The 14,609-nt window shown below is 31.5% G+C and overlaps 1 protein-coding gene across 1 annotated transcript; it reads right to left on the bottom strand.

Moving 5' to 3' along the window:
- Nucleotides 1-1,315: 1,315 nt before the first annotated feature.
- On the bottom strand, nt 1,316-13,667 carry LOTGIDRAFT_238353 (hypothetical protein; the record flags this gene model as incomplete). Its single annotated transcript, XM_009049959.1, has 22 exons — nt 13,528-13,667; nt 13,414-13,447; nt 12,539-12,769; nt 12,292-12,399; nt 11,974-12,042; nt 11,536-11,613; nt 10,988-11,215; nt 10,359-10,484; nt 9,787-9,982; nt 9,368-9,530; nt 8,850-9,008; nt 8,118-8,245; nt 7,877-7,957; nt 7,456-7,548; nt 6,883-7,053; nt 6,441-6,520; nt 5,453-5,688; nt 3,923-4,040; nt 2,605-2,741; nt 2,075-2,188; nt 1,461-1,609; nt 1,316-1,385 (listed from the first exon to the last, which is right to left on the bottom strand). Exons 2-22 carry the CDS (start codon nt 13,418-13,420, stop codon nt 1,316-1,318), a joined length of 2,742 nt encoding a protein of 913 aa, XP_009048207.1. The 5' UTR covers nt 13,421-13,447; nt 13,528-13,667.
- Nucleotides 13,668-14,609: the final 942 nt, after the last annotated feature.

Raw genomic sequence — 14,609 nt, 5'->3', positions numbered from 1 at the left:
TTTTACCACCAACAACACAATGCATGTATTTTACCTTATCAACACCATACCAACAACACAATGCATGTATTTTACCTTATCAACACCATACCGACAACACAATGCATGTATTTTACCTTATCAACACCATACCAACAACACAATGCATGTATTTTACCATATCAACACCATACCAACAACACAGTGCATGTATTTTACTATAAGTGTTTTGTACTGCTATTTCATGGCATTTAATATGTACAACATTAATACAGATATCAGTTTCATTTCATATTTTATGTATTATAGGTTGGAAGTTTGAATTAGTCTGATATATTGTTATAGAGAAAGAATAGACAAAAGGTATTTTTCATCCAGATTTGAAACCTGCTGTCATATTTAATGATGTTATCTAAACAAGTTTATGTTAGGATTTATAAATGTTATTATGTTTATGTTATTATTGTAATAACAATCAAATAATGTTATAACGAGTTAATTCCCTATATTATCACTGAAATACAGCAAATATAGAAAATCAATTGGATTATGTCTAATTTAAGAAGTGTTATATTTATTTTGATTGATCAAACGATTTTCTCTATTCAAGAGTATATTGGATTATATAAGAATCACATACTTGATGTGAATGAAATCAAGTTCATTAGGTGTAGAATTTATACTTATAGTGAATGATTTCATACAACCTATAACTTATTCTGCCTTTTTTCTTCTGCAATTTCTTAAAGAGACTCTTAACAATTTTTTTTAGAAAAATTTTCAATGGGTGTTTAATCGTGTGATTATTTTTCATTTCACTGTGGCTTTTTTCAAAAAGTTGAATTGAGAACAAGTTTTATTGCAAAAAAAGCTGCTACTTTCTCTGAATGGAGTGTCAAAACTGGATTAACCTTAATGACATCTGAAACAAATAAACTTCAACCGTTCTCACAAAAATGAGGTCAGGGGAACATTTCTGTGTCATATAAAATTTATAAGGAAAATATGATATTTTAATATATACACCGCCATATATAATTACCTCCACTTCTCTTGTTGAATGGTAAAAGGACATATTTTTGCTAATGAAAAAACTTCAGATAAAATTTCTTTCTGAATTTTCTTGCTCTTGTTTGCTTTAAAATTCTAATCTACCTTAAACTACAATCAATAATCTATTTAACAATAATGATAATTTTTTTTTAGTCTTTATATCATTCATTTCCTTGAGTGGCATTAGGCATTGCTTGATAAAGACGAAAGCATCATCGTCAAAACGTCGCATGTTATTTATTAAAGTTATTGTTATCCATATAATTGTGTCCAGTTATATATATTATTCATTATATTGTGCCAATGGGTAGAAAGTAACAGGACCAAGTAACTTTGGTGTATTGGCTCTAATTCTGAATTATTATTATTACCTTGCTTAAAAGGCTCAAAAACATTCTTGAAATAAAATAATACAGTTCTATACAAACCTGCAAGGTTGTGATGGTAATTTATTAAAATCTATTGTTCTTTGTTTACACTTTTTACATTCAAAGAATCTCTTTTTCCCTTTCACTTTAGTAATTTCATGTCTTTCTTTTTTACATCTATCACCAACTGACATAGCTGAATAACCACACTAAAACATAAAAAAACATGATAAATTCAAAATTCTAATCTGAAATGAATAACAATTACTTATGTCATGCAATACATATATATTTTGCAACCTGATTAAAACACAGATATACCTAGATTTTTCATGTTTTCAACTTCACTAGCCATCCATGATCTGACAAAATTGTTATGCAATATTTGTTCTTAATCATATTCAAACTCTCTTAAAATATGATCAATAAAAGATTAACAGACGATATAAGTTTTTACAATGTTTGATACTATTGGTTCAAAATTTAATCATGGATGCACAAAAAAAATCATCTCGATATGCTCATAAGAATTGAAATAATGCAGTTTAACTATGTAAGAAGGAATAACTATATCTTGTTTATTTTTTTAAGCAAAACCTCTAATGTGATATATCAACTGTTTAACTACAGTCAGGAAGTTAGAGTAAAATCAAACAATTTGCTCTGAACCTTACCTGCTTACAAGTAAAAATACAACAATCTAATGAAGTTATAGATTTCATTTTGTCTTCCATTGTTTCTTTCTTTTCTAATTTATCAAAATATTTCTCTTCTCTTTCACATTCAGCCTGAAACATTAGGACGTTCACTGTGTAGTTTAGAAAACGTCAGAAAGTATATAGCCTACAAATAATCTAGAATGTAACTTAATATGGACAAGGGATATCCGGAGTCATGTCTTTTGGTCAATCACTATGTACAAATGTAAGTGACCATTGAATTTATTTCTGGAACTTTTGGAAAGCGTAGACAGTGAAGTGTTTAGTGTTACAAACCAAAATAAAAGCAACCTGACAATAGTACACCTTCGACATGTTCATGCGAAAAGTTTGATGCAGGAAATCTTTGTCAAATTATATGATTATCATGACAATAGATTGGCATAACCCTTTGCATTAGTAGAAATCAGATGGCCAGACAGAAATCATAATTAGAAAATTATGTCGAAGCTTTGTGTGGGTGCATTAAAATTGAGTCAACTTACCTCCCTATAAGCACCAATATGAGAAGATTTAGCTTTCAATAATTTCTGAACCTCGGGTGATTTTAAATCAACATTGCCCAATAATCGGGATCTTTTCATAGGTGGTTCTTCACTCATATTATTATATCCATTACTTTCTACAAGACATTTAAACACATTTTAGTCTTTAGAAAATGATGCAAATCAAAAGATTTGAGAAGGGGGCTAGGATGAAAAATGTTTACACAACAAAAAGAGTGTAATTTATCATAAAAGCTTATAAGCAAGTTAAAGATGTCAATTTTACAGTAGTAATGATCCATCTGGATAAACTGAATATTGACATAAATACAAATTTTAAAGATGGGTTCCCTTACTTTCATTTATGAAAATGAAAATGCGAATATTTATATGTCCTAATGAAATACCACTTTGTCTCACAAAATCACCAAAATTAGAAAAGAATTACAAACAGAATTCCAATGATTGACCTGTTTATCCAGACTGTACATATACATGGACATTTATGATTGGTTAAAACACTTATTGCAATAAGAACATAAAATGATATGATTAAGAATACATGATAATTCATTAGAAACACCAATTAATCAAATTGTTTGCTTAATTTGACACTAAAAAATAAGGATACTCATCTTCAAGAAAATATAGGGTGTTATTCAACTAAGTGATTCAGAAAAAAAAAAAAGATTTTTCCCCATTTCATTTCTAACTGTATAAGGAAATTTAAGATAACGTGGTTGTAGAGATATGAAAGTTTTCAGATCTGTCTAAAAATTAGTTCAACCCGCCTACCCATCTCTTGAGACCTAATTATGTATCTTTTGTAACAAAACAGGACATATGTTGTTACACTCATTGATTAGTGTATTTTCAACTTAATGTTTATTTAATTGATAGGCCATAAAAACTGGCACCTGATACCACTGACATCCTTATAACTGATATTTACTAAAGCATCACATTTCAAACAGGAAAATTTAAAGTTATCTTACTCTTCAAAAACACCTGATGCCACTCTTTTCTTGTGAAACTTGACTCGTACAAAGTCAATGACCACTTCTACCAGCCACATAATTATGTGATATAATGCCCAATGTTTCTGAACTTACTAGAGTCACATGATGTTAACATCCTACGCTCTTAGTTAAGTTATATAACTTAAGTTTAAGAAATTAATCACTGGAGTAAATAATCGATTGATTTTGAAATTTGCCTCTATCAGCAGATAAAATATGCACCCCCAACCCCACCCAGTATAACAGTGACTGATATCATATTGAAATTATAATTCAAACTTTAGGATTTTTGACCATACCTATATTTTCCAGAACTCTTTTTTTCACTCGTTCCTGTATGGGTGATGTATTTTTGACAGCATTTGGATTTTCTTTCTTACAGCCACCTTTTCTTTGAATTTTAGAAATGGCTAGTAACTGAAAACACAAAAAAATTTCATAAGCTATATGAAACATTTCCATTTCTAGAAATGAGTTTCTTTTATATTAAGCCTATATGTATCTCAAATCTTTTCATTGTAACATAACTGTCCATGCTGCTGGCACATAAACAGTCTTGGTCACTGATATTTGTCGCTAAATTGAGTCTTGTCAAGTCTTTCACTGACCGGCTGCAGACACACGAGGAGACAAAAAATCTCCAGTCGGTCGTCAATAATCATATGCGGATCATGCAATTGACTGAAAATGAATCTGACTGGATAATGATTCTGTCATGCAGACTTGTTTGATATCACAAATCCAATAAATTTGGTCCAGCGACAAAGACTGTTTGTGTGCCCACAGCATTTAATTAATAAAATAAGATACAAAGAAATTCATCCTTCGAAACTTTTCTGGGAATAAATGGGAACAGAAAAAAGGAGGTATATAAATAGAAAATTGTCATATGTCATATTGTATATGTTTTGTTCATATCTGATAGAGGGTGTCATTATTTTTATAACACCTGATATACTTTCAGTGTCAGTATATATTTAATTACAGAATTATCACGATCTATCTGGAGAATTGAACCCTCCATAGTGGCTCAAGGATCTTTGTGTTCTTAATAGTGTACTTTAATATACCTACATATGACTTAGCCCAAGGTTACTTATTACAATTACATTATAATTAATGACCAAACAGACAATAATTAAGACTGAAACAACACCTGAGGTCCAGATTCTATAAAATCATTTACCTGATAACATCACGATATACATCAAATACTTGTAAAAATATACAAGTAATTATATTAGCAGAAGGTCACGATAGAAACTGGACACCATTGACATTTTTTCATTTATTTTTTCAGTATCAGAAATGAAAATTATGAAAAAGGAGAGACTCTAATTATAGTATCTATTGTTTGGGATAATTCCTATTTAAGTTCCCTTTTTCCAAATTAGAGATCCTGGATCGAGTTATCTCTCAATTTCTCACCTGTAGCAAAACTCATGATCCTGTTTCCTTCTGTGGCAGAAGCTAAGTCTGATCAACCCAGATTTGTCAAAAGGTCAACCTAAGAACACTATCTTCACAGCAGTTGAAAGGGACTTGAATCTATTCTTATGTGAATTATGGCAAATAATGGTAACATTGAACAAATGATGGCTATGGGTTCTAATCTCAATCAGCATGTCGAGTCCGATGACCTTAAATAATTCATCTTCACTCATAATTCTAGTCAACCCAGCTGTAAATGGGTACGAATAATCCAGAAAAAATCAACGCAAAGAGGTTTGGCCAAGGACCAGCTGATAGAAAGGATCCCTTTTTGTGAACCTATTTGTTATCCTTGTACAATATAGTTGTTTTGTTTCTTGCTTCACAGCAAAACTTACCTTGGCTTTATCAATTGCGCTACTCTTAGACTTCGATGAACTTCCTCCTAAAAACACCTCCTGGCCAGGATAAAAACCTTTTCCTAATGTTGGTGTTGCTGATAGAGGATCTAAAGTAGGAACTGTTTTTCCGAGAGCAGCCAACCTGGCTCGTTTCTTCTCATTTAGATCTTTAGAGTGTTGTTTCAGTAATTCAAGAGGAGTAATGGATATCATAGGTTTCTCACTTTTAGCTTCTATAAAATGAAAAAAGCTATGTTTCCATGCATCATCAGATTGATTGCAAGTCAAATAGAATTTTAAAAAATCTGTTTTTCTTTCTGGATGTTTATATACAACAATAAAATATTTTCACTGTATAAAAATAGAGCTCAATACATTAATTGTAGTATGATATCAGAATCAGATCTTGAATAATGTTGTTACTCAGAGTTTGACGCCATGCGATCTTCAAACAAATGACATCAGCTGGCTGAATCCTGCTTAGAGTTACAACATGAATCAAGATCTGTCTTAATATATCTAGATGTTTATATATGTATAAAAAGCTAAAGATGATGGTTGTAAAAGATGAAATGAAATTGATTTTATATCATACTCTTCTCAGCTGTCTGGATTTATAAGGATTGATGTCATGCAGTGTAGACAGAGCATACGTTTACTTTAATTAAATTGCCAAACAGCCTTTAGTAAATTGGGGCCTCAGTTTATTTTTCATTCGTAGTCTCTTTGACCTGTATCAATAACCGGGAAAAATCTGAAGGTATTATCTCTTTGTAAGAGATAAACAAGTTTTATAGTCTGTAAGTAGCTAAGGTGTTTGGGCTGTGCACATTTAAGAATCCTTGACAGTTGGAAATCGAAAGAGAGCAGGCTAATGCCGCTCAAATTTCCCTCGCATTGTCTGTCTTCATTAACCAACATGGTGCAGAATAGTAAAGGGCTATAAATCTATAATAAATATATCTAACTAGACCACAATAGTTACCTTCTTCCTGTATTTCTGATTTCACCAAATGTTTGACTAAATTCATAGAACCAGCAGACGGTGTGGCTACCATATCAATACTGAAAAGAAAAAATTACAGTTACATACTAACAGTTGCCTATTTTGGGGAAGGGCCATTGAGCTATGACTCTCCGCTTAGATCTTTGATGTGAAAATTAAACTCTTTAAATTCTCAAAATTCATCTAAGGCCAACTAAAATCCTTCAGGGGGCCATTTGCTAACTGACTGACAACATATTATATGATTTATGGGTCTCAGATAACAGTATTGCTTCATTGCAATCTGATGTACCTTTTTCCTCAAGTATGTATCATACCCCTATACACTTACATGAAATTCCCCTCTGATCAACAAGGCATGTGTTTAAGCATTACATCAAAAGATCAAAAAGAATGACATAACTAAAACTTATTAACGTACAATGGTTGTTCCTTGGCTGTTACTACTAGCTTGTCTGTTGTTTTAACTTTGTCCTGATCAATTTCATGAATTGACAAGGTGGTCACTTTTTGTTTTCGGCCATTTTGTTGACTTAGTAACTTACTGACTGTTAATTTATCATCTTTTTTCTTGAGATTATTGGCTTTGGATCTATAATATAAAAATCATTTGAAGTATTAGAGACCACAATGGTACATCTTTTAAATCTTACCACTCACAACCTGTTCACAGCTCACTATCCAAATATGAGCCTTCAAATCCATGTGTGTCCAGAATTATCTGCATTTGAAAGTTAAAATGAAGACTTGTAAATTTAAGATACTCTGTCATATATAGAAAATACATCTATAGAAATAGTGAGTAAAATTCCTAGTTTGAAGTATTTTTAAAGGAATTATGCGATTTTTGTACATTTCTAGTACTTCTGAATACTATTCACATATATTCAAGACTAAATCAAACCCCAAAAAAGGCACACCTGTCCCTTTGATTTCATATTTGAAAACATTAAAAAGACATGTGTTATAAATATAGGCTAAATTTCATACTTACTCCATGGAAGAAAAAGTTTGACCTCCATAAATATAATGTGAACCTTTTGGCATGATTTTCTTTTCAAAAGATTTTGGTGTCATTCCTGTCATACTGAAACAGAATTTTATCCATGACAGATAAGTTTCTCTACATTTGAGAAGTACCTTGATTCTACCAGAAAAATTAGCCATCTGGTGTCAGCAATATTCAAATAATCTAATAAAAGGGTATGTGTATCAAACAAAGGAATAACAACTTCTTAATCATTAGAGTGAATACAATCCTAAAAAGTATAATAATGTAAACCATCCTTATAGATATTTTGCAATCAGTTTCAGTTATGAAATTCATTCAGAACTGGCTCATTCTGACCAACTTTTTTCTGAAAACCAGAAAACTAAATGAAGCTTCAATGAGACATGTGCTAAAAGGAACTTACCTTCCTTGAAACTCAGATCGTTTTGAAGATGCTTTTTTATATGCTGATTGAACATGAAAGGCACAATATCCACCAAACTTACTGTTAATAAATGTAAACAAATTTCACTAACAAAAAATCAAAGATCTGCCATTAAATTAAATCTCCACACACATACACCCACACTCACACACACCCGCACACACACACTACTCCGCTACATTTTCTCACCATTAAGTACAAATTATAACGGTCTACTTACGTGTTGACAAAATTGGTACATTTATTACCACTCTTGGTTCGCCCCATACACCAACCTAAATCTTTAGCTTGACCCATTACTAACAACTGATTGGGATGTTTGATGGTAAAAGCTACCTCAGATGGAGACTAAAACATAATAACATGAAATAAACCAAATGTTTAATTATTCAAATACGTATAAACAGAAAATATGTATATATGAGAGTCTATATCTATATTAGACACCAACCAGGGGCCTGGTTTCAGGTGTACAATCGTACAATACATTATATGATGGCGTCTGCAACTTGTTGAATTTTTCATGACATATTATTTGTAGTGACAAGATTTTTCAATATTCATTCATTTATTCAAGAAAAACAAATCAATTGTTATATCTAAACAGCTTACAATAAAGAACAAATATAATATACAAAAGGATAAGAAAGGCTCTTAGATATTCTAGAAATATGACAGGTTTTATTTTATTTCCACTGCAAAAATTTTACTTTATCTGTATTCCAAATTTAGCTAGAAAAGAGGCATTAGCCTACTTTTTTGTGAACTGCCAGTAACACACAGGACCTTAGTTTATTTCCCTTTTCCAGGTCAACTCTGCATCACTGATGGAAGGAAACTGGGTTGAAAAGTCCAAAGGTATCATATCGACTTATGACAGGATTGAGCACTAGGTTAACGCATAAAGTCACTGTAGCTCCCTGTGACTTGGATAAGCCAGTTTGTAACAAACCTTATCAGCAGGGTCCATCATATTGGGGTTTAACAGTCCTATAACTGTACCAGTAGAATTTTTCCAATGTTCTTTATAAACTTGTCCAAACAGGAAAAAACTCACAGTTCTATCACAATCATCTAAATCATTTAATTTCCAAATACTGAATGTTTTACCCTAAAAATATCAAGAAACATTAAGCAACGTATAGAATCATTTCTGTCATGCCTGTTAAGAGGGTGTAAGGGGGTGAAAGACAACAGGCCTAACCCACGGCCCAATGGCCTAGAAGACAACATTCAAAATATAAACCTACTGAGCTTTTCTACTGCTGTCCGTTAGAAGTTTGTTAATCCTTCAAAGATATATTCATATATCCAGGCACTGCACCAGTAAGTATAGTTATTAGGTTTTGAAATCCAGGCTGAATCTCAGAAGCACCGGCCATAGAAGATATTGACTGTTGCTACAATATTTCTAGCTGTATGCCGATTTTTGAAGATACTCCCTGATAATGAAATTGCTTCAAAACTTACTGATGTAGCTGTTTTAGGATCTGTTTTATGAACCACAACTCCAAATGTTACCCAATTACCCTGTATTTCTGGAGTTTTTACTTTAGTATGAAGTTTAGATACTTTCATAAATTTCCTACCATCCATTTTCAACTCTAAAACTGCTGATGATATTAAAGGTTTTCTAGAGAAAAAAAAAACAATCTGAAATATAGCTTGTCTGGCAAGATTACATACACCTACACTAGCATATTTGTAAGAACATTTGACAGAATAGCAAATTTTTAATCATATTTGTTATACAGCAAAAAGTTAAAATACAATTGAAGAATTTAGGTTTAATCAATCATAATATACTTGTATATTTTTGAATTTCAATCATTTCCACCCTTGAGTGAAAAATAAATAATTTCACCAGGTTTCATCAACATCATACTTACATAATTCTTATTCCAGAATTTTTTTCCATGATAAATTTCTCCTCTTCTGGTTTGGTTGCACTTTTATTTCCACTATTCACACTTGTTTTACTGTTCTGACTTGTTGTACTGTTCTGACTTGTTGTACTTGTTTTAATAGTTAGTGTTTGTTGTGGGGGAGATTTTAGTGATGATGGCAATGAAGATTTGGACTTCCCTGGAATATATTTACTTTTAATGAGTATGTTCACCATCTGTTCATCCCTAACTTAGTCTAAGAAATGGGTATTGTTTAACTAATCTAATCAGAAAAAGTGTTCGCAACTGATTGTCAAAATTGTAGCCCCTCCTTATTCATATAGCGTAGTCTATCCATAATTATCTGCGTTCAGGCAGGGGAGAAACTAATGAAGATAGGAATACAAAATGAAACTTAGGATGCAATTTTCATACAGTTCTTCTACATTTAAAAACTAATCACATATATTCAAGGCCCAAATCAATCCTCTAAAATTAAGTGTTGCTTTATTACACATTTACTTAAAATCTTGACTTAATCAAAAATGAAATGAAATGAATTGTATCAAACTTACATGTTTCTGTTGATTGGTAAGATTCCGTAGATACTGAAAATGGTTCGTGAGCTACTCGTTTTCTCTCACCACTTGTTATTAATTTCTTAATATCTTTACCTTCTTTACTTAACCCATTACGTTCCCCTATTAACATAGAAATCAGTAGTTTTATAAGGAAATTTCTACAATCTTCATTGTTCTTTCCTCTCCTCTTTGGGCTAATGAGGATGCTTTTTGCAGTGTGTCATAAGAGAAATTTTTCCAGGATAGCAGCATGTGTCTTATCCTTTTTTAGATTTTATAACTGTCAAGGGATCATGGACAATCTGCCATTGGACTTATCCATATCCCTGCCTCCTACCTGTATCACTGACAGGGGTTAGAAATCAAAAGAAATTAGCAAGCATCTAGCCACCGTGGCTCCGTAGTTATTACTAGGAAAATTTGCTCCCAAAAGTAAAAGAGTTCCTGAAAATTGACTGAATGTGAAGAGCAGACAACATCATAGAAAAGCTTTATATGATCACCAAAACTCTCTCACTAGAGAGACATGTTTTTAAATATCAAAAACCATGTAGAATGAGGTATAAGCAGAGGTATCATTTGTAAAATATGATGAATTGAAATCTATAATAAAATGTTTTTACCATCTAAATCATCCCAATCACTATCACTATCACTGTCACCAAAAATACTTCTTGCCATTTCCTTTTTAGTAGTCTTAAGTTTATTGGTAACATCTTTATCAGTAGTTGGTACTTGTTTATTAGTAGGCACTGTTTTACCCCCTGACACTGTCCTTGCTTTAGTGGATATTTTCTTCCGTTGAATGTCCACTTCATTTTCACAAAAAAATAAATTAACATCAGATTCTTCTGAAATGTAAAAATTGAATCAAGCGAAAACTTAACATCAATATCTAAAGTTAAAAATCATTTCATTTCTTTCAACGGATTGATTAAACAGGTTTTCTACATTTCATATGTGTATCAGAGACACTGATAGCATCAAATTGCACCATTCCAATTTTCAATGGTTCCTGCAATTCTACTGAAATAAGTGTTTGATGACGTCACTAAACAGTAAATATGCTTTATCATATAAGGCCCTTCATGATAAGTATATGTAACCAAGAACAGAGTGTCTCAGTTAACAATTAATTTAGATTTGAATATATATCAAAGAGTAAATCTACCTTTATTTGACTCCTTCTTACTGGCTTTTAACTGATCCTGTAATTCCTTCATTTTCTTCTGCATCTCTACTAATTCAGCTAAAAAGACATTATATGTAGCAATTGATAAAATTAAAATTAGACCAAACTTCCATACCGTTTTTTACAAGCTTTCATTCTTAATATAGCCACTTCAGTTACGGTCTAACTACAGCCCTATCAACAAAAAGCCAGCGTTTGAGAGAGTAGAAATTTGATTGGTTAAAGCAGACGTCATTGAGTAAGGTTATTTGACAAACGTTTAAGAGGACTGTCATTTGACCCCAACTGAAGTGGTTATATTAAAAATTAAAAGCTGATAAAAAAAACCAAAGGATTGTTGTATAAGTTGCAGATTAAGAATATTCTGAACCTTTATTGTATCTATTTCCCTTCTAGTCTAAAAATTTAAATATGTACCTTGTATGTCAGAATCTGATTTATCACTTGTCTTTCTTTCAAGATTAAATTTCTTAGTAGGTACGTTATCTAGAATGATATTAAAAATAAATAGAATATATATCAAATAATATCAAATTACAAGCAATTTTAGCACAATTTGGAAATAATATACAATTTGATTTGATTTGTAATTTATTGTGATTTTGAAAAAAAAAAAATGGATTACAAATAGGATGACATTGACTCATAAACTTCTCTCTGGTACCACTAAAATTGAACACTGCCACCAAACCTAATTCAACTTAAATCTCCCTTATAAAGCAACTCCTAATTTACCATTATTTTTGTTACTCTCTGTTTGGTCATCACTATCAGAATCAGATTCATTTAGAAATGCTGCTATATCTTCTTGTGATAATTCTTCATTCTTGCTACTGTCTTTGCCTAAAACACAAATTTGTAAGGGCCATTAATTTCAACTGACCAAACCTTTCTGCTAAAAAAAGTAAAAGATTCAATTTCATTTGGATTTAATGTTGGCACAATCAAATTGCGAAAAAATGGAAACGATAATAAAAAGAACATCTGAAAGCCAGTCTGGAAGTTTCCTTGCCTTTCGTTGTCTGCTGTGGTTCTTCTTCATTATCGTCATCCTCTTCCAGAAATGAAGTCAAAGTTTCTAAATCACATTCATCTTCGTCTGGTTTCTCTGGATTCTTCTGATGACCAGAATCTGGATTCATTTCATTATTATCTAAATCAGCATCATCATCATCTAACATAGCTGTCAAGGCTTCTAAATCACAGTCGTCTTCTAAAAAAATTTTAGAACAATTTTATACTAATTTACACCACAAAAGGGATTGTATAGACGTTTGCTAAGATTTTTATGTGTATTGGGAACACCATTTTGATTTTTAGCCAGAGGCCCTCAATTGTTGCAATTTTATAGCGCTTTGTTATAGTTGAATTACAAGAACCACAGACACACATAATATTTTAGAAAACCTCTTTATAATCCCTTAAAGTCAATAATATATTATATAATTTCTATTTCGTAATAAGGCTGCAAATCGTGGGTGACTGCTTGAAACCTCGTACACACAATATTTGGTCATTTTGAGTTTTTGGTACCGTTCGAAAGCTAGTAGAAGCGCGGATCTTGTGATCAAAACCTTGTATTGTTAGCTTGATTGTGAATATCTCAAAAACCACTAATTAAATAACACGTATATAAAAAGTCAGATTTAAAACCTCGTAAAATATTATATCATACAAGGTTCAATGTTCCTTTTTCTGCGGATGAAAATGAAAAACCTTGAGTTATTGGTTGAATAGGCCGGAGTACTCAAATTGTTATATGAGGTTTAAATTTTCAAAGAATGAAAACCACGTATAACAAAAAAGATTGAGATTTAATTTTATTAGCAACTCAAATAGATTGAAAAACAACTTTACCTGCCATATTGTTATTTTCAATATCAAAATTGTTCTGGAAAAAAGAAATAGTTTATTATTATTTTTGAATTTGTACAATTCAATTGAAATTGAGAAAAAGATGACTATAATTACCGAACAGGTGGCAATAATTAGTAATCACTTTCATATAATCACAGTTTACTGGATTCAAACAATTAGTTATTATCAGGTTGTAACAATATGTGGATTTTTTCCAGTTATTACTGTTGAAAAATATTAAGGCCTAGGAAGTTCAGCACCTTGAACTTCAATTGTTTCTCCGTCACACGTCAGTCAACACGTCAAACACGTTACTATCCTAAATCATGTCACCCTCGGATTTTAGAGATAGGGTCAGGGCTTCTATGTATAATTTAAATAGAACCAGTTCTGTTGCATATTCAACCTGATCATATTTTGGGATTTTAAGTTAAGAGAGAACAGCTTTCTTCACTTGAGATTTCAGTCCAGAGCCATAAGAGGCAAAAGAAATTTTAGCCAGATACTTTTGCCAAAATTATGAATAAGGATATCAGTAAATCTTGACGGCTATTCGCCAATACTGATTCAAAGCAAACGCAGGTAGACTGTTTAGTTTAAAAGATTCAATAGTCAGATCCGAAAAACTACATGAAAAAAACACTTTACTTTAAAATATAAATGTATAAATAACATGTTTACCTTTTCCACGCGAATTTTCGCGGTATTTCACGTCATCAATGTTATTATTTATTTTCGTATATTTGTGTATTTTTTTTTTTAATTTTGTCCATTTCATCAATCTGCGAAAAAATTTGAGACCACATTCAAGTTTATGTTATAAATGATGATTGTTTGTATTGTAGATCATAAATATTGAGCACGTAAAAGTCAAATAATTTAATACTAAACTAAATCAACTACCTTCGAATATATACGCCATTTTTTAATCTGAAAACTGAAACTGTAAACATTGAATTCACAGACATTGAAATAAATATTGCCAACGAACTGACAACTCCTGAAACAATGTCAGTTCTGAGAATTGCTGTAAGAATTTTGGAACTATGTATAATCATGCACACTGTATAGAATATTTATCGAGTGTTATTGAAATTTATTTCTAAATGAATCAAGTTCATGACCGATTTCGCTTCGGGCTCGGGATCGGGAAATTGAACCTACTCGACATTCAGTTCTGTAGGCTAGTCTTCTTT

This window comes from Lottia gigantea (genome assembly GCF_000327385.1).
Source record: "Lottia gigantea unplaced genomic scaffold LOTGIsca_141, whole genome shotgun sequence".
NCBI lineage: Eukaryota > Metazoa > Mollusca > Gastropoda > Lottiidae > Lottia > Lottia gigantea.
This window is presented reverse-complemented; position numbering and strand designations above follow the sequence as displayed.